Consider the following 19,965-nt stretch of genomic DNA (forward strand, 5'->3'; position numbering starts at 1 on the left):
GGATGATAAGGTTTTTTTCTGTTGTTGTTGTTGCTTTTCATAGGGTTCTTTTTTTTCCCTTTTTTTTTTTTTCCTTTTCCCTTAACATAATTTCTTTGACGACAAGCTGTGGAAACAACTACAAATGTTCACCAAAAAATGAGACTCGAGCCGCGTCTGTGCTCTGCCGCTGGGCTCTGCGCCTGCCCCGGCGCTCACCAGCACGCCCAGGGAGCTGGGCACAGCCTGGCCTCAGCTGGGCACAGCCTCAGCAGCACTAGACAGCAAGCAAGCAGGCAGGGATGGGCAGGGGACGGGCACGGGGGTAGGAAGCAGCTCCGGAGAAGAGCAGGGAGTGGGGAGCAGCTGCTGTGTATTGCTCTCAGCCGTGGTGGCACAGCCCGGCCTGCACGGGTAGCACAGCTGGGGTTCACCCCATGCACCTGGATGCTCTGCCTGCCTCTTCCTTTCCCTGTGCCCTCCCCTGGGTGAGGCTCCTTGGGGTGCCGTGGGCATCCGGGCAGCCCTGGGCTGGCAGATCTGAGCTGTGCTGGCCATCCCTGTCCCTGCTCTCACCAACCCCTGGCACCATCCTGGCCTCACTGAGGTTGTGGGCTGCCCTCAGATCCTTTGCTGCTCTTAAAGGGAGACAGGGAAATGCTAAAAGGGAGGAGGGAGAAGGGAAGGGGCACACGGGCTCCTCCCAGGAGCACGGTGGGATTTGAGGAAGACTGCTCAGCCTCTCCATGAGGAAGGACTGGGGTCCTCAGATGTTCCCTTAGAGAAGACAAAGTGCCGGTGCAGAGGAGTCCCTGTGAGACCCTGGGGTCACACTCCCAGAGGGGAACCCCCTCCCCACCAGCCAGCCCGGGTGCAGCTCTGAGGGCCCTGGGGAGGGCAGGGGGGCTGTGGCTAGCTCAGAGAGGCTCTGCTTGCCTCCACTGGTGCTGGCAGCAATTCTCTCGTCACAGCTAAGGGCTGGTCCCCGGGGAGAGCGAGTGGTGTCTCTGGCTCGGGCAGCCCAAAGGTACCAGATGGTGTCTGGAGGAGGCCTCACTTCCAGCTCAGCTGTAAGAAACAGATTAGGAAAAACTTGTTGCCGAGGCATGTTTGCACTGAGCCCATTCCCAGGGCCCCAGAGGAACCCTGAGGAGGCAGGGGGGGTTCATGGTGTCTCCTAGACCTGCTCCTCTCTCTCCTCCCAGCCTGCCAGGCCCAGCAGCATCCCATGGCTCCCCTGTTCACTGGGACAGGAGACATTTTGTGCCCTCTCCCAGCCGTGGCAGCTCAGGGGGAGAGGAGCAGGGTGAGGAAGCAGTCACCTGGGTGGCAGGCAGGGCAGGTGGGGACACCAAGAGCCCTGTCACCTCCAGGCACAGCACCCACCACGGGCACCCTCCGCATGCTCTCACATCACCCCTCTCTCTTACCTGCCAATCCAGCTGTCTTTCTCCAGTTGAGAACAGGCAAACCCCAAGAGTTAAAGGGACGGGACAAGCGAGGCTGAGGCCTCCAGTGCCCCCAGCACAAGCAAACCAGCCAGCCTACGGAGCGGGGAGGCGCGATGGGAGAAGCAACGCTGCCTAGCAGAGCCACCATGCTTCGGAGCGGGGCGTGTGTGCGTGGGATGGCGGGCCTCGGCACGGGACGGTGGTTAGCGTTAGATATACGGCTAAATAGAGATAACACAGAGAGGTTTCACGGCTTCCAGACGCTTCAGCTTCTCTTTCCAGGGGCTGCGAGGAAGGCGGGGTGGCTGGGTGCTCGGTGTGTGCGTGCGTGTGTGTGCGAGCGCTGTGTGTGTGTGTTTCGCCTTTCACAGGGACACGAAGTCCACGGCTTGCAGGAGAGGGAGGGAAAGGAGCAGCAGCAGGAGCCACGAGGTGTTCTGGATCAAGAGGCTGAAGCCGGCGCATTTCTCCAGTTTGTCTGTGAGGAGAAGGAGTGGGGAGGGAGAGAAGAGAGGCGATGAAATCCTTGGCAACAGGGCTCAGGCTGGGTGTTCTACTGGTACTGGAATACAGCTTCTTGCCTTTGTGCTGTCACAGAAATGCAGCACGTCCCATCCTGGCCTGTTTCCCTCCCAACGTGTAGTAGCAAAGGGTTTTTGGGACACTGAGAAGCATAACCCTGCCTGTGCCTGACTGAGGTGACAAGTGGATGGGCACCAGGTGAGACAAAGGTCTCTGCCTCTGGAGGACTGCTCCTGTGGGATGTATGTGTGGAGGATCCCCACTTTCCTCTCTATGGGAGGATATCTAGGCAATGTGCCCGAAGTGGGACACAGGAGAGGCAGGAAAAGCAGTGTGAGATGGGGTTGAGTGAGCCCATCCATGGGATGAAGCCCACCTGAAGGGCATGTAAGGGTCAAGACACACTCATGGAGCTCAGGGAGGATCTGGGGACACCACAGGGTGTGGTGGTGTTCTCTGCTGGCCCTGCCAAGCCAAGGAGCAGGTAGGAAGGCCTGAGACCAGGTGCCACTGCCTGTCTCACCTTTGATAACAGTGATGTTCTTTATCTGGTTGCCGGTGTAGTCGTTGGTGGCCTTCAGCTCGCACATGTAGATGCCCTCATCACTGGTGGTGAAGCTCTGCAGGTACAGGCACACCAGGTTCTTGTGCATGGTGACGTTGGCTCGGCTCCGGTAGATGTTCTCGGAGACGCTGATGGTGCTGTGGATGACGTGCTTCCTGTTGTCCTTGGTGATGCTGAACTCGTAGGTCAGGGGGTTGTCGGTTTTGTTCTCATAGCGACAGTCCACGCGCAGGTTCTGGCCCAGCAGGCAGGCACTCAGGTCCTTGATCATCTGGCAGTGGGCAGCCTGGAGGACTGGGAGAGGCAGGAGGGGTTGGACAGGGAACAGCGAGCTCTGGGGATGCCCATGCAGCTTCCAGGCTGCTCTGGGCCGAGCAGGGAGCAGGGAGGGATGTACCTGTCAGGATGACAGCGATGCCCACGGTGGGGTTCATCTTGCTGCTGAGGTGCCCGGTGGGGGCTGTCTCTGAGAGGGGAACCTGGGCAGCAGGAGAGAGAGGCAGTTAGCCGGGCCACTGCCCCATGGATGTGGGCACTCGGTGCTGCAGGCTGCCCTTCTTGCACAAACGATGCTCTAGGGTCTGCTCCTCCTCCCCAGTGTCTGATTCACTGCACAGAGCCTGGCTGCCACTGCACCCAGCTGGGGAATCAGGCACTGTGTGTCTGGCCAGCATCACCTTTGCCCATCCCCAGGCAGTGCCTCATGCACACTTTGTTTTCCCTGTCCAGATCCTCCAGCAGACATTAAATGAGCGTGGCCAGACCTGCAGCAAGGCCTGCATGTCCTGCCTCCTCCCCCTTTTGCCCCATGGCCAGCCAAGGTTCTGACAGCACCAGGCTGCAGCCCGGTGCCTGCACACCTTGACCAGAGGTCTGTGGCTCACGGCGAGGGGGCTGCCAGGTGAGGGACCCTCTCTCGGGGCCGGTGGGCGCCCGCCCTGCCGGTCCTCCCGCAGCTCCAGCGGGTGAGCTCAGCAAGGATGAGTCATTGCGATGCAGTGAGGGAAAGGGGCCAAGAGCAGCGAGGAAGAGGGACACAGCAGCTGGACAGGGAGCCAAACCCGCCGAAGGATGGCACGAAGCCTCCAGGAGCTGAGCTCAGCCTGCCTGGCCACGGGGTGGAAAGGGTTTGGGTGGCAGCATCCACTTTCTGGGTCCCTGCCCGGTGCCTGTCTCTCTCCAGGCTGTGTGTGTGGGTAAGGGGCCCGTGATGTGCCATCCAAACACCAGGGCTGCTGATTCCAGTCAGCCCAATGCAGCCACAAGGAATCAATTAAAGGTTTGCAGCCTGGCCAAGCAGCCTCGTGGGGAATCCAACCGCAGACATGCGGAATGGAGGGAGAGGGTGGGGGAGCAGTGAGGCAGCCGCTGAAGGACACACCAAGCACCCTGCAGTCAGCCCTCCACGCTGGCCATGTGGGGCCAGGTCCAAGAGGGGGAGCTGATAAACCAGCCCTTCGTGACTCCAGGCTGGCAGAGGGGACAACAGACCCTCAGTTTGCTCCCTCTGAGCCTGGCAAAGCAGCCAGGCAAGAGGTAGGAATTGCCTGTACCACAGCCAGCTGCATTTTTCTATTTCATAATTTTTGGGTTTTTCATATAACGTTCTAAGAGGAAATACCAAACCCATTTGCTCACCCTGAAACCCAGAAAAATCTCTTTATCCAGAACCCTAAACCTTAGCCAAGAAGAAAAATTCCCTTCTGTTTGATCTTGACAACCAAGAGCTCGCCAGTGGGGTAAATGCTTGAACTGCCGGATTCCTAGAAACTGTCCCCCCATCCCCTCCCTTGTCATTTCCCAGCACCAGCCTGCTCCTTTTTGAATGTCCTGGGACACTATCTAGGTCATAGCCTGGCTTTCCTCCAGAAAATCAGTGCAGACAAGGGGGTCTTCCTCCCATCTAGGTGCCCAAACACTCAGATTTTCTAGGCTCTGGATTGATAGCCCCTAGACCCCTCTTCTGGCAGCAGTGCTGGGAGCAGAGCAAGGCAGGTCACTCTCTCTCCATGATCCCAGGGGTTTGGCGTAGGGCTCAGGAGGATGGTGGCATTCCAGGGGCTCCAGCTCCTACTGGGCAAAGTTCCTGGCGCAGTCCCCACCTGCTCGGGGTCACACCACGGTGGCACCTATCCCCTGTACCCACCAGCGTGACAGGCTCAGGGTGACAAACGAGCTGCGGGGATGGGGACGAGGGCGTGCAGAGCCAAGCTGGTGGGCTGGGGGAAACGCAGAGCCGCAGGAGGCTGGCTGTGCCAGGGGGTGGCTGCCAGCAAAGGGGGACGCGGTGCGCAGGAGAGAGCGATCGGGCGACCCTCGAGAGGGGCAGAAGGGCTCGGGGTGGGCGAGCTCCCCCCCTGCAGCAGCGCGGAGCGGGAGCGCGGCTGCGGTGCGGGCGTGCGCGCGGGCGCGCCCACCGGGAATGCCGCAGTCCCGAGCCGAGGGCGCGGGGCAGCGCCACCGGGGCGACGGGCTGAGCCCGTCCCGTCCTCCAGCGCTCTCCGTCCGGCCGAGCATCCCCCGGGCGAGGAGCGAGATGCTCCCGGTGCCACCGCCGCGCCCGGCGGCTGCGGACCCTCCCCGCGCCCGCAGCCCCGCGTTGTGCCCCGAGCCCGGCGGCTGCTCCCGGCCCGGCAGCGTGCGGGGCGCTGCGGGGCGGTCGGTGCCTACCTGCGGGCGCTGTCCGGTGCTGCCCGCTGCCTGCGGGGCTGCCGGCGCTGTCCGGGGCTGCCCGGCGGGCTGTGGGCGCGGAGCTCCCGCAGTCTGGGCAGGGCTGGGCGGGCGGACCCAGCGAATGGGGACCGGGAGGCGTCACTGAGGCTCGGCCCCCGGCCCTGCGGCGGGGGGCGGTGCGGGGGGGCCCTGCCTCTGCGGGACTCGGACGCCCCCGCCCCGGACAAGGGGCGCGCACTGATGCGGAAGGTGCCGTTCGCCCCCCTTATGTTCCCCAGGAAGGGCGACACATCCCCATTGCCATGGGAACATCATTTTGCGGAAGAGCTGCCAACCTTCATCCTCCTCGGCAGCGTGGGAGGTGTTTTGCTGGGAAAGGAGGATGGTCGGGAAGGGGAAAAGGAGCTTGGCGTGGGCTTTTCTGAGGAGGGAGCAGGTATCATCCTCTGCCATCAAATGAGTTCAGCTCAGGGGCTCGAAGAGGCCAGTCTGCATAAAATCACCAAGGCCGGTGTGACACAGGTCTCCTCCATGTGGGAAATCACTGTGGGAATGGCAGGACACTCAGCTGAATCAAAGAATCACAATCATTTAGACCTTTAGGCCATCGAGTCCAACACCACTGCCAAATCCACCACTAAGTGTCACATCTACAAGCTCTGTCTGTCATGTCACTGCACACAGACCTTCAGTTTTAGGGCCAGGTCTGGTGACAGTGAGGACAGCAAGATTTTGCTCCCCACAGGCTCCTATCAGCACATTTGGGAAAGGGATTAGCAGAACTGCTTCTGCACAGGCAAAATGGCTCTGGATCCAGAAAGCAGGCTGGGACAAGACCTCTTCCCTGCTTTTTGGCAAGGTCATAATAGGAGAAGAGGGAGTTTTCCCTGGTAGTTTGGTCCAGAGGTATCCCAGGAAGGCACAGAGACATACAGGATGGCCTGCTCTGCCCTCACCTTCTCCCACACCCCTGGCTGAAAGGGCTGACAGTGGGAAAGCTGATATAAAAGTCATGTTCTCCTCCAGCAGAACCTGATCCCAGGTGACACTCAAGTGCTGAGCTTTTGCAAGCTGGCTGTGCAGGGGGTTTTGCTAATTCTACAGAAGCTTGGCTCTGGCTGCTTGCTCACTGCATGGGCTGCAGGTGTGCTGGCCCAAATGGGGACAGCTCCCCAAGCTGGCCAGGGGGGCTGTAGTGCCCTGAGAGTGTTCAGCAGGGTCCCAGTGTGCTGCCACAAGGAGGGCAAAGGCCTGACCCTTGTGGCAGCAGGGCACTGAAGGCACTGTGGCACCACAATGACACACCACACTGCTGGCTCAGGACAGCTCAAGCTGGCAGGGCTGGCTGTGGATGGGAGGAAAGGCACAGCAAAACAAGAGGGAAAGGTACCGAGAGTGGGAGCAGATGGATGCAAGGCAAAGAGACAGACACGAGGCATGCTGCAATGTTGTCAGAGAGGGAAAATTGCAAGCACAAGGTGTATATCCAAACACAGCTGTGATGTGGGGCAGCACACGTAACCACACACACACACCACACACACACACAGGGATCCTTTTCACATTTAGCCTCACATCTCCACTGTGTCTGTGTCTTCTCCACATCCACATCCCCACCCTCAACCCCAGCTATCACACAGGGAAATGGGGAATTCAAGCTCCAACGACTGGCTTTTAGAGGCATGCAGTGGCTCGAGTCCCACTGTGAGAGACCTGGGCTTCCTTTGTCCCTGGCAGTGGTGCTGTGGAGGCAGGTATGAGTGTGCAGTTTCTGGGCAGTGGTGGCAGCCACTGTCCTGCCTAGGTATTTGCAGGAGGCTCCTTGCAGAGCTTTCCCCTCTGGAGAGTCCTTTTGCTGCAGATTGCAGCCTGGCTGCTATCCATAAACCAGAGAAAAGCACCCAAGTCACACCTAATGCAGAGGCCTCTGGATAGCAGCCAGAGGAAAGGGGTGGGGAGAAAACCTAATAGTGACAGACCAATGGAGAGGGGGGCAGGCAGTGTTTGCAGTGGCAGGTGTCAGTCAGGGAGACAGACAGCAAGAGGGACAAGGAAGCAGCCAAACAGGCACAGTGCAGCACAGCAGTGCAGGCACCAGCGGGAGCAAGTGGATGTGGCAGGACAGACGGACCAGCAGGCAGAGGCAGGGCACAGACAGCTCCCCTGGGAGCTCAGAGCAGCCAAACTGCCCCTGGATCCTCTCCAGAGAGAAAGCCAGGGCATATGGGGGTCCCTGGGGGGAAATTCACTGCTCTCAATAGCTCAGTAGCTGCAGGAGGCAGGCTGGGAGCAGAGGCTCTGAGGGGCACCATGACTCGGGTGTCTGGTGATGCTGCAGCAATTAAAACCTGGCCTTGCCCAAGGACATCCTGCTGCAGCAGACACGCTTCTAGGAGAAAGGTGGATGCACATCCTTCCCAAGAGGAACATCTCTGCCCTGCCCTAAGCCTATCCCAAACACCAGAATTGGAGAGTCTCTCCCTTTCCCTCCTGCTCATGAATCACAGCACAGCAGCACACCCTGGGTCCTGCTCCAAACAATGCCCACAGCAACCATTTGCTCCCACACTTCCAATTGCTGGGGAAAGGTGACATAAGGGCATGGACAACAGGACCTGGGGGCAGCTGTGCTGTGGAGAGACTCCTGACACCCTCCCTAAGGCCATTAGAGCTGGGGAGTTGCAACATGGAGGAGTAAGAGAGGACATTTGGGAATCAGTGGTGGAGCTGCAGAGACCACAGCCCAAGGAGTGCCTGATACTCACCTGCCTCAGAGCTCAGCCTCTGCCCCAGAGACAGGCGGGCTGCAAAGGGTTTACTCCTCACTGCACTCAGCCAAACCCAGGCCCTTCCCACCCCATCTTTGAGGGACAAGGAAGGGAGGCTGCAGAAGAGCTGTGCCCTTGATTGGAGAGACAGAATGGCCCTCGGGAGCCCAGCGAGGCCCCACAGATGCTAAATGTAGCACGGCCCAGATATGAAGCCCCTGGGCTTTGTGGCAGTGCTGCACAGAGCAGGGGTGGAGGAGACTCTGCTCCCCTGCTTCCCGCAGGCAGCACAGAGCCAGGGAAAACAGGGGCAGGCAGGACTCCTGCTGCAGCACTGGCCTGGGGTCACATCAGCCTGGCAAAGGAGATGGCTGGCACAGAGCCCAAGCCTTGGTAGCCTGTACCTGCTTTGTGCCTGTGTCCTGCATAAAGAGAAGCCCCAGAGAGTGAATATCTCTGACAGTGATCAGGGCTAGGGAGTGCCTGTGAGCAATCACTCCAGCCCTGCACTGACACACTTGCCAGCAGGAACATCTCTCCCTTCCCTCCATTCCTCCCTGTTTGCTGCACACTGTCCTGGAGTTGCCTTGTAGCTCCCAGCCAGTCGCACGAGTGCCCCAAAGTGGGAATGCTGTCGAGGGGGCTTCTCTGGGAGGCTGCCAGCACCGAGCATTCCCTACAGTGTAGGATCCTCCCCAGTAAATCCCTGCTTCACCTGCACTGCTGCCTTCCCAGCCTGCTGGGATCCCCCAGACAAGGCCCCAGCAGTGGAGCTGTCCTGCCCAAGCAGAGCAGAGCCATTGTCCCTGCAGCCTACATCCATCTGGAGGAGTGGGTGACTATGTCTGCCTCCAGCTCAAGACCACTAAAATCTCTTTGCAAGTCGTGGGAATCCTTTTGGGAGCCAGCCAGGACACGAGGAGCCAGCTCAGCCTGGAAGAGGAGGTTGACTGAGGTAGAGAGCTCTGAGTTTGCTCCATCTGGTCTCCAGACTGAGTGGGAAGAGTGCTTGGCTGCCTGCTCCAGCCTCCTCCTCACTGCCTCCCATCGCATCCTGTTAGTTCTTGGCAGGATCTGGGTTTTTTTGAGATGCTTTCTGCACCATGCCCTGCAAACCTGATCTCTGCTGAGCTGTGAGGGAGACTCATCCCTGGGGGCAGCAGAGGCATGTCTGCCAGCTGAGCCCAGCAGGTTTGGCAGGTAACTCCTGGCTCAGTTTGCAGACCTGTTTCCTACCTGCAGGGTCAGTGGCCACAGGGCCTGTATTCCAAGCTCTGTGCAAGGTGATCCCACGGGCTATTTGAGGGCAGTGAACATGGACAGAGTTGGATTTGCGGAAAGCTGCCACTTCAGATGGTGAAACTCCCTCTACCACCTGCTGAACACCTGTGACACCTCCACCCTCACTCCCTTTAAAACAAGGCGTACCTGTGGGGGCTGATACAGGATGTGCAACGCTGGAAGCCCTGAGAGGGAACTGATTCCCAGATAAACCCCTTTGTTTTAGGGAAACTTATTCATGTCAGAAAGGAGAAGCTGCGGGGCCTCCCAGGAGGTGCTGGACAGAAAAAGAGGTTAGAACACAGCACCATTTCTGCTGCCCATCCCCTGCCAAGCTTTCCCCTCCATCTCAGGAGAGATGACTAATGCAAGTTACAGAAAGTGGAAACAGCTTCCTTGATATTTCTCTTCCTATCTGCTGGGCCTTAAGGAATAGAAAGTGTTTATTAGCATTCCTTATTTATGAGGGAACCATTAGGCTAGGGTGGTTAACTCTCACCACACAGGTTCCTAGGGATAGCACCAGAGAGGAACCACAGAGAGAAGCTGCCTGCAGGATCTCCCTATGCTCTGAGCCACCTGGGACACCCCAGACTCTGGAGAGAGGCAGGTTAAATACAGCCTACAGTTAAATACAGTCTACAGCTTCCTCCTGAGGGGCAGCACTGATCTCTGATCCTTGATGAGCACGGACAGGCAGTAAAGGAATGGCTGGAGCTGTGCCAGAGGAGATTTAGGTTGGATATTAGGAAAAGAGGGTGCTGGGGCACTGACCAGACTGAGCAGGGAATGGTCATGGCCCCAGGGCTGCCAGAGCTCCAGGAGCATTTGGACAACACTCTCAGGGATGCACAGGGTGGGATTGTTGGGGCTGAGCTGTTGGGACTCAATGACCCCTCCCAACTCAGGATATTCCATGATTCCATACAAATAAAGGCGGTTTTGCCCCCTTGTAGCACTGCACAGGGCTCAGTCCCACCCTGAGGCTGTCAGGAGCCCTGGCTGGGACCCGGGCAGTGCTGGCAGGGCAGCAGCTGTGGCTGCACACACAGAGCTTCTCTTGAGCAGCCACCAGCTGCTCCTGCCCTGGGGTTTGTGTCATCAGCTCCAGCGCTCCCTCCTCTCCCCATTGTTAGCAGGGACAATGGAAAATGTGCAGGGCTGAGGGAGAAAGGGCTTCCCCTGCTCCGAGGAGCCCTCCTGCCCCAGCCCAGTGCCTGGAGGAGGAGGAGGAGGCAGCCCTGCCTGCCTGCACCCCGGGCTGTGGCTCCTCCAGGCACTCGGCCAGCGCTGCTGTTCCCCTCCTCAGCATCACACCCCGCACACCAGCAGCCCTCCAGCCACATCAGCATCTTCTGTACGTGGTCACTCAGGGATTGCTCCCGGTCCATAGTGACAAACTGCCTGGAGCAGAGGGGGATTTCCTGGTGCTTCGCAGGCAGCTCAATCCCCGTTTGTTGTCTGCTGCTTGGGCTGGAGAATCCACGAGTGTCTGGGCTCTCACAGCAGGGCCGGGAGCCCACGCCCCCATCCCTTCTACTGTCGCCTTCAGGGACACCAAGTGGGTCACTTCACATCCCTGGGGAACAGTTTTGCCACGGAAGAACACACCCTAAAACATTCCCTTTTTTCAGTCCAGGCCAACCCTCTGCTTTGAAATATTACTGTAAGAGAGATGGTGGATGTAGACAGCAATGTCATAGAGAAGCACTGAGCTTTAGAAAGGAGAATCCCAAAGTTAGAAAAAAATTAGAAATGAAAGGGGAAAAAAATTCAGGATTGTAGCAGTGAGAACTTATCCAGGCACAAAAAGAGCTGTGCTGGTGAGTGCTCATCTCTCTGATATCCATTATCATTAATTATTTATTATCTATTATTATTATAAATTACCTTTTGATTTGTAATTATTATCTACAGTACCTAAAACACAGCAAGGGGAGGCCGTGCCACTTGGAGAATTCCTGAAATTTGGCCAAGAAGCACAACAGACATGAGTAAAACCAGGTTTTGCTGAGGTTGCTCCGCTATTGCTGAGGAATTCACAGCTGTGAACCCCAGGAATAAACAAGAAAAGGCAACACATATGCTTAATAAATCTCCCTTAAATGTTGCAGCCTTCGTTGCAAAGAGCAAACACCTCCTGTCTGTATTTAATGGAAGAAATGTCTCCCTGTGGCTGAGGGAGCTCGAGCATGTTCCAAAGCAGAAGCTACACAGCATCTGGTATAACATTTATGCCTAAGGGGTTTGAGATCCTGCCAGTCAGCACTTGATTACAACTCACTCTCATATTCTTTTCAGATAATTCACAGAAACCTGTCCATAAGATGTCAGCTGTAGCAGGGTAATGGCACCTACCCGGACAAACATGGTAAAAAATATGGTAAAAAGCATGGTAACAAACCTGCTTTTAGGAACACCTGGGTGGGCAAACACCTCGTGACATCACATCTGCAGCTGCAGGGGAAAATGTTAAAGAAATACAGCAGGAGTGTAAAAGTGTGAGAGAACGTGTATGAAAAATTGTAAACCAGAGACTGAAAATGCATTTTATTGATGGAAAAGAAGATTGAGGAACAGAAAAAACAGAAGTCACAGCTGCAGGCCCAGGAGAAAAAAAGAGGATTTTGTGAATGCTAAATAAAGAGGTTTTCTCCCCAATAAAGCTGCTCTAAAAAATAAAAAACGGGTTGAGAGACAAGACCACCATAACCTTTCTAAAGATAGGCGAAAATGCTAAAGGAGAGGGGCAAGAAGAGAGAAAAGCAATTTATTGGTCCCTCTCTACCATCAATTCTAGTTTTTGTTTTCCGCATCTTTTTTTGCCTATATTTTCTCTCTTTCCAGCCTTCCAGCCTATTCATTAGTAGAAACTCATGGCAGCTGCCTCTGCCTCCTTGTCCCCCACAGCTCACAGCCAAACTTTTGGCACCTGAGTCTCCCTCAGTGAAACACAGGACACCTGACACTGAATCCCACAAAAATCCCCTGCACAGTAACTCAGCTTTTCCCTGCAAGAACTTCATACCGTCCCTCACAATTCACCCCTGATTTTACCTTAAACATCCCTTCGGTTTTCACTTCCACGTTCCCTCAACTTTCTGCCTCGGAAGATGATCTTGTCCCGGCTGAACTACCTCAGCTTTTCCCACAGCAGCTCCACCGAAACAAAACACCCTGCTGCCTTCCCACACCTCTGCCCAACACTCACTCCCTCTGAAGATCCCCTAATGTGCCCAGGGCCTTTTCTCGGGCCGCCCGGAGCGCCCCTCGCCCGTGTCCCCTCACGGACCGCGCCATGGCGGCTCTGAGGGCGCTGAGGGGAGCGGCGGGAGGCGCCCCCTGGCGGCGCGGGAGCGGCACAGCCCGGCGGCTCCTCGCTTCCCTCACGGCACGGCCCGGCCGCTCCTCGCCTCCCTCACGGCACGGCCCGGCCGCTCCTCGCCTCCCTCACGGCACGGCCCGGCCGCTCCTCGCCTCCCTCACGGCACGGCCCGGGGCTCCTCGCCTCCCTCACGGCACAGCCCGGCGGCTCCTCGCCTCCCTCACGGCACGGCCCGGGGCTCCTCGCCTCCCTCACGGCACGGCCCGGCCGCTCCTCGCCTCCCTCACGGCACGGCCCGACCGCTCCTCGCCTCCCTCGCGGCACGGCCCGGCGGCTCCTCGCCTCCCTCACGGCACGGCCCGGGGCTCGCAGTGACAATCCCGGGACCCCGGCGGCACTCCAGGCACTGCCTCTGCCTCAGCGACACTCGGGACACCCACTGTTCCTCTCCGTGTCCCTCCTGGCCCTCAGTGAAACTTGCAGCACCCTCCTCTCAGTGACACCCGGGACAGCCACTGTCCTCCTCTGTGTCCCTCAGTGGCACTCGGGACACTCACTGTCCCCCTCCGTGTCCCTCTGGGCACCGCAGTGGCACTCCAGGCACTGCCTCTGCCTCAGTGACACCCGGGACACTCACTGTCCCCCTCTGTGTCCCTCAGTGGCACTCCAGGCACTGCCTCTGCCTCAGTGACGCCCGGGACACTCACTGTCCCCCTCCATGTCCCTCTGGGCACCGCAGTGGCACTCCAGGCACTGCCTCTGCCTCAGTGACGCCCGGGACACTCACTGTCCCCCTCCATGTCCCTCTGGGCACCGCAGTGGCACTCCAGGCACTGCCTCTGCCTCAGTGACACCCGGGACACTCACTGTCCCCCTCCGTGTCCCTCTGGGCATCTCAGGAGGACTCCAGGCACTGTCCTCTGCCTCAGTGACACTCGGGACACCCACTGTCCCCCTCCATGTCCCTCTGGGCACCCCGGTGGCACTCCAGGCAATGTCTGTGCTTCAGTGACACTCGGGACACTCACTGTTCCTCTCCATGTCCCTCCTGGCCCTCAGTGAAACTCGCGACACCTCTCCCTGAGTGACACCTGGGACACCCACTTCCCTTCACAAGACCCCAGGGACACTCAGGGCTCCTGCCTCTGCTTCTGTCCCTCATGTCCCCTCAGTGTCACACAGGGCACCCACATTCCCCATCAGTGACCCTTGAAGCCCCTCAGTGACAGTCAGGGAACCCAGGTACCCCTCAGTGACCCCCTCGGACCCCTCATCAGCTCATGGGGCATCTGCTTCTCCCTTCAGTGGCAATATTCTCGTGCACTGCTAAAACTGAGACCTTGGAGATGCCTAAAGTCCTGAAACAAACGTAGAAGGTGATTTAAAAACAAACAACCCCCCAAAAATTCCTACTAAAGTTCATATGCTGTCTGAAAATGCTTTGGAGCAAGTATGTTTCTCAGCTTTTTGTTGCAAGGATTGACTTATTTACTATGTTTATTTACACATGAACATAAACTATATTTATGTAGTTCTTTACTGTCGGACGAGTGGAAGGTGTTTGTGTGAGTCAGTTGTGACATGATTTGTCATTTTACTCTTTCCATGGAATAGAATTTTTTATGCCGTGGTTTGGTTTTTTTTAATGTCATGAAATTTTTTTGAAGAGATTCAGATTCCAGTTAAAAATGTTGGACAAGATACTCCAAAAAGCAATTTTTTTTTAACTTGACGGACATACTGATAGTGCTTACTTATTTCTGAGGCTACACATTAGTAAATTTAAAAACCCTGAAAGCAAGTTTTTTGTAACCAAAAGAAAACCAGAAAATTCTGTTGGTGTAAATCAGAGGCAGGGATAAAAAATGGGCAAAATAAGAAAGGCAGGGAATGAATTAGATGAAAACCAGAGGAAAACATTGCTATTATAATCATGCTACACACACACACACACACGGGGGAAGGCTCTTCTTGCAAACACACACTTAGCAAAGTGGGGATTTACTAAGCACCACAAACAACATAAACTGCTGTTTACTACAAGGAGAGTAAACAAACACTAGGAACCAACCCACAGCTCCTTTTCATGGAATTCCTCTCTGTGCTGGAGGCCAGGGCTGCATTTCTGAAAATATATTGGAAATAAATCACAAGAAGCTCCATTCAGATGAAGCAAAGCGTTGTAAATATGAATTAATCAAGTGTGAAGGGCCAACAAAGACAGCCCATGTGTCCCCCTCACGCAAAGCAATGATTTGATAGAGCCAGCCTCTTCCTCTTAATAATACATGAATGGCTTTTGCTTGGGAGAGACGCGACAGAATCAGAATCCCAGAATGGTTTGAGTCGGGAGGGACATTCCACTAGTTCTGGTTGCTCCAGAATCCAGGGAATTTACAGTGGAAGCAGTAAAAAGAGGGATGAGGAGGGGAAGCAAAGGCCGGGTGTTGATCCTGCCGGGAACCACGAGAGAGCAGCATTGCCCTTCGCTGCGCTGGTGCTCGCAGGGGCACAGGGTGAACGCAAATTCCTTGCAGGTGAGCACAGATTACTCAATCCATGAGTCCTGTGCTTGCTTGATGGACTACAGGCAGTTGGTAGGGCAGGTTTTGATTTATTTTTTATGTTTTAATGGTTCTTGTTTTTCAGAGCTTAGCCTGGCGTTCCCTGATGGGGTAAATAGGAGGAGTGAAAGTGAGCTTTATGAGCTGCACAGCTCTATTTTGTGTACATACTCTTAGGCCTGACTTACTGAAGCAGGGCTCTAGTGGAGATTTCAGTGGGGAGGAGCATTCCCAGCTACATTAGAAGCAGGGGGGAATAAAAAAATAATAATAATAATAAAAAAAAGGTTAAAATCTGCTGAGCTCCCAGCAGCTTAGTAAATGAAATGCTGAAAACAACTTCTGAATTCTGGCATTACAGTAATGTGCATGGAGTGTGCAATGGGCTCCTCCAAGTTTTATGGTTGCATCAAAGGGGTAAGAGAGACTCTAGTGGGGAATGCTGGCAGGGAAAAAACCAGAATCACTGGAAAAACAGACTGGTAGAGTCATTAAGTAACATATGTCTTCTTTCTCTGTCCCAGGCTTTTCAGAACCAGTCATGTTGGTAGCACATCTCTGTGTGGTGGTGAAGGAGTGAGCGGCTTACACCTGGGAGCTCTCCTGGATTGTTTTTCCAGGCCTAATATGTCCATCTTCTGCAGGTGTGGACATCTGACCCTGTCTGGATGTAGACCTCAGTGTTGTGCTTCCTGGCTCACTGCAGCCCAAACTACCTTGACCTACAAAATAATTTCCAGCCCCTTACTAAATACAACAAGGAACTGTCCACTGATCACTTTAATGTTTTCCAGTCCCCCATCTAGCCAAACTCTGTCTCTTTGGCACCACTTCCCACTCAGTAACCCCCAGGCAGCAGAAAAAAAATTGTTTCATTGTTTTCAAAATAAAAAGAAAAGAATTATTCTCTGCTTCAGAGGCTTGGGGACCTTGTTTACCCTCCAGTCTGGAGTGAGTTTTTATGGGCAGGTTTATAAACCCCTGCACAGCCAGCTCTGTAGTGCTGACAGACCTTTCAGTGTAGCTGCTTTAACACCTCTGCTCTGACAGGAGCACCACTGTGGATCTCAGGGATTGCAGCAGAACAGACAGATGTTTTTGGCTATTGGCAGGCTCGTGTGTACTGCAGAAACCTTTATCTTGCTAAGGGAGTGGAGCCCTTTTCCTGTCTTGGTGGGGAGAAGGCAGGAATTCAACACGAACAAGACAAACCCATTCCTGTCCTGCCAAAGCTGCTGTTTTGCCCTGAATTTTTGAGCCAGAAACTTGGTAGAACATGTAAGGGAAAAGTGCTGGAGTGAGCCTTGTTCTAGAGCTGTCACCAGCAGTGTTCTGTCACCAGTGTCACAGCACTGAGGACCTGCAAACCCCTCAGTGTTCCCTGTGCCCCCTCTGGCGTGTTTTCTTCTGTAGCCTTTGGTTCTTCCTTATCATAAATCCTGTAGGATTTAACTTCTAGCTACTGATCCTTTTGACAGTAATGGACCATTAACTAACTAGACATAAAATTGAAAGTGTAAATCCCTCTGCCTTGGGGAATTAGAAACAGGTTTAGGATGCAGGCCATGAAATGCAGGAGTTCATTGTAATCACAAACGAGGCCTGATTAACTCTGCCTGCCCAGCACCCTGGTCTGTGCCAGCTGATGAACACGAGACCAGGAGCTGAGGGTGTGCTACAGGACATCTGCAAGTGCCAGGGGAAAACCTATAGTCTTGGTGCTTGAGCTTCTTTATCCCATTGCCAGGGCCTTCCCTGTAAGACAGTGAGGGAGTCTGGGCTGCTGAGGAATTATTTCTGGACACTGATGCTGCTCTGATTGGAAGTTTGGTGTGTTTTCCTTCGTTGGGATAAGGAGAGAAGGGAAGGCCAGAGGTGAAGGTGCCTCTGCCCCCGGGGAATGACATCAGGGAGAAGGATGAGGGAATGGGGCAGCTCTGCAGGTTGGTGTGTACCAAGTCCAGTTCCCAGCCCATCCTGGGGCCTCCAGTGACATCACAGGGCTCCGCTCTGAGTCTGTGGGAGTGAGTTTGCTTCTCTCTCTCTTCACTAGACCTTGAGATCAGTGCCCACTGATTAAAAAAGTTAATTACCTTCCTCTTGCAGAAATGACTCTGCTTTCAAGGTCTCCCAGGCCCTTAATTGAGCATCTTTCTTTGACAGAACTTTTGATTGAATTGGAGTGAGTCACCACTAGAGCCAGGATGGCCAGGTCAGACAGGGATGTCTTTGGGGAGCCAACTGAGCTCTGCATGTGAATGGAGTGGTCCCAAACTCCTCAGGAATAAGCAACTGCATCAGAGAGAAGAGAGGGAATCGGGTTCAAAAGCAGGGCTGGGTGGAGTCTGCGTTTCTGTGACCTCCTGGGAAGTGAAGTGCCTGGTGGCCAGTGGTCCCTGCACACCTGAGCCAGCTCCCCCACCTGTGTGCTCCAGCATTTTCCTCCTTATCCTGGATCCTGTGGCCACGCTCCTGAGCTGAGTGCCTGTGCCATTCATCATGCCAGCAGCACAACAACAACTGGAAAAAGTGTCTGGAATTTATCACCGATGGCAGGAGCTTTTGTCTGTAATAAAAAACATTTTCCCCCTTCTCTCTTCTAGAGCTTTTCTCCTTCCCTTCTCTCATTATTATTATTATTATTAAGAAGCTTAATGCCATATGTCTTGCTGTTTCATAAATAACCCCTGTAATCAAACAGCACTGGGTAAATGGGCAGTCCAGCTTGTGCAATTTGTTTGACAAAATGAATCCAGAAGAATATGAGTCTGTGGAGGAAAGACAAATAGAGCAGCTTGGATGAATGTGTTAACCAAGAGAAAAACGGCTTGGCAGAGCAGCTGATGCTATTTTTATCCATGCAAATGAGTTTGGGGCTAGTTTATTAAAAATAGAGTACAGAACTTGCCAGAATGGTCAGTGTCTCCTGGGATGGAGAGCAAGAAAGGTTCTGTGCCTCCTGAGGTCACAGAGGGTGACGCTAAGGAGGGAGTGAGGTGCAGGCAGCCTGGAGTGTGCTTAAACTGCCAGCAGGAATGCTAGGCCTGGAGCAAAGGGAGAAGAACCTGCCCTGGGCTGGCGGTCCTGGCAGCCATCCATTCATCCATCCATCCATCCATTCATCCATCCATCCGTCCATCCATCCGTCCATCCATCCATCCATCCATCCATCCATCCATCCATCCATCCATCCATCCATCCATCCATCCATCCATCCATCCATCCATCCATCCATCCATCCATCCTCAGATCCCAGAGCTACCTGAGGCTCAAAAGAGCCAGCTCCAGGCTGGGTGTGACCGTGATGAATCCCAGATAGCCAGGGTTAGATCTGTGCCTTCCCGAACAACTGGGCTGCTGCTGCTCGAGATGTACCTGAGTAACCAAGTGAACTTCCTTGGGCAGGAAAAGCTGAAGGAAGCCTTTATCACCTCCTGCGAGGCTGTCTCTGCAGTCTGTTCCATGGGAAATCCATCCCAGAAGACAGTGAGCACCTGCCTTAGCCTGGGAGGTGCTGCAGCCTAGAGGAGAAATCCCTTCGTTCTGCAGCAGAGCCCTGCCTCTTCCTCACCGTCAGGCGGCAATACAGGCTCTGGTGCCTGGCCGGGCTGGGATGTGCAGATGAAGGGGAGCATTTTTCCTTGATGAGAAATATCTCGGCCAGTGTAGCTCCCTGCAACTCACCCTTTGTGGATCTGCCCCGTGGCCAAGGCAGCTGAATAGCTGAAGTTTTAATCAAAGCAATGAATTTGTTTCTAGGGAAGTGAGGATTGTGCAGAGGGGGGAGTGTTTCCCTGCCTTCTCACCTCCTTCCTTCCCTCAGAATACTTGAGATATCTTCGGTCTGACTTTCCAAGCACAACATTACCCTGTGGGCTCGAAGGGAAGCCTGTGGGATGATGTGCACACGGGCATGCAGAGGGAGAAAGCAGAGGCTGGGCCTGAGCTCTGTGCTGTAGGTAGAGGCAGGCAAAGCTGCAGTGCAGGTGGCTCACGTGTTGGACTGCACATCCACAGCCAGGGATGCTGGCTCATTAGTCGAGGAAACACCTCTCCCCTGGCTGCTTCCCTCCCCCTCCTCCAAGTGGGAATGCAGCCCCCATCCTTTTTCCCCATTCCTGGTGTGTATGAGTATTCTTTTTTAAGTGGCAAGCTGAATATTTTAAACAAACACTGCTTAAAATCTATAATTTATGGGCAAGGCTTCAGAAGAGGAGATCAGTCATCTCTTGGTGCTGAGGGTGTCTCTCCATCTGCAGCAGCCCCCACTGCTCTGTTCCCAGTCAACTGGTGCAGCATAAGGGATTAGGCTTGGGCATGGCAGCACTGAGCAGCACCCAGAAAATTCCCAGCTCTGAATGAAGGAAAACTGGACTGTCTTCTCTTGCAGGCAGGAACAGCTCCAAGCCCTCCACCAGCGGGACAGCCCTCCCTGCCAGCCCGCCTGGAAGCAGCTGGCTGGGCCCCATGTTTGGCCCAGAGCTGGGCTACCTGGCACAGCTCTTGGAATGGGGGGTTAGGAATCTGCAGCCCCCCTTCAGCTCCCACCTCAACACCGTATTTAAAACCTGAGGGAGCCAGGGTACAGGTGAGGAGTCTGAGCTGGCAGAGGCTGGACTCCCAAAGGTGGCAGATCAGACATGATGGGAAGCTGAATCAGGATCTGAACTTGAGCTTACAGCCACTGGTGGTCACTGGTAGAAGACCCTGCCTCTGCTGTCCTTCTCCTCTCTGTGCCCTGCACGTTCCCCAAGCTGAGCTGCATGTGGGAGGATTCCAGGCTTGTTCGTTAATGGGAGTGGAGAGACTTTTACTTCGATTAATTAATTTGCTGCTC

At 55.0% G+C, this 19,965-nt stretch overlaps 1 protein-coding gene across 3 annotated transcripts; it reads right to left on the minus strand.

Annotated features, from left to right (window-relative positions):
• Positions 1-411: 411 nt before the first annotated feature.
• On the minus strand, positions 412-12,779 carry THY1 (Thy-1 cell surface antigen). 3 transcript variants are annotated; one of them, XR_010082856.1, is made up of 5 exons: positions 5,188-5,344; positions 2,915-2,996; positions 2,476-2,811; positions 1,410-1,908; positions 412-1,047 (listed from the first exon to the last, which is right to left on the minus strand). XR_010082856.1 is itself a non-coding variant. In XM_063417781.1 (4 exons), exons 2-4 carry the CDS (start codon positions 2,949-2,951, stop codon positions 1,796-1,798), a joined length of 486 nt encoding a protein of 161 aa, XP_063273851.1. In that variant the 5' UTR covers positions 2,952-2,996; positions 12,757-12,779; the 3' UTR covers positions 412-1,795. The 3 variants fall into 3 exon arrangements, 2 of the variants coding, with proteins under 2 accessions (XP_063273851.1, XP_063273850.1); XM_063417781.1 differs by lacking the exon at positions 5,188-5,344 and adding an exon at positions 12,757-12,779 and having other exon boundaries at positions 412-1,908; XM_063417780.1 differs by having other exon boundaries at positions 412-1,908.
• Positions 12,780-19,965: the final 7,186 nt, after the last annotated feature.

The sequence above is a fragment of the Prinia subflava genome, chromosome 22 (assembly GCF_021018805.1).
Source record: "Prinia subflava isolate CZ2003 ecotype Zambia chromosome 22, Cam_Psub_1.2, whole genome shotgun sequence".
Classification (NCBI taxonomy): domain Eukaryota; kingdom Metazoa; phylum Chordata; class Aves; order Passeriformes; family Cisticolidae; genus Prinia; species Prinia subflava.

Bases quoted from the DNA above. Each gene is read 5' to 3' on its own strand.
- THY1 (XM_063417781.1), bottom strand. From the start codon at position 2,951: ATGAACCCCACCGTGGGCATCGCTGTCATCCTGACAG. The intron at 2,812-2,914 runs GTACATCCCTCC...TGCCTCTCCCAG, and splicing joins CATCGCTGTCATCCTGACAG to TCCTCCAGGCTGCCCACTGC. The intron at 1,909-2,475 runs GTGAGACAGGCA...TTCTCCTCACAG, and splicing joins GAACATCACTGTTATCAAAG to ACAAACTGGAGAAATGCGCC.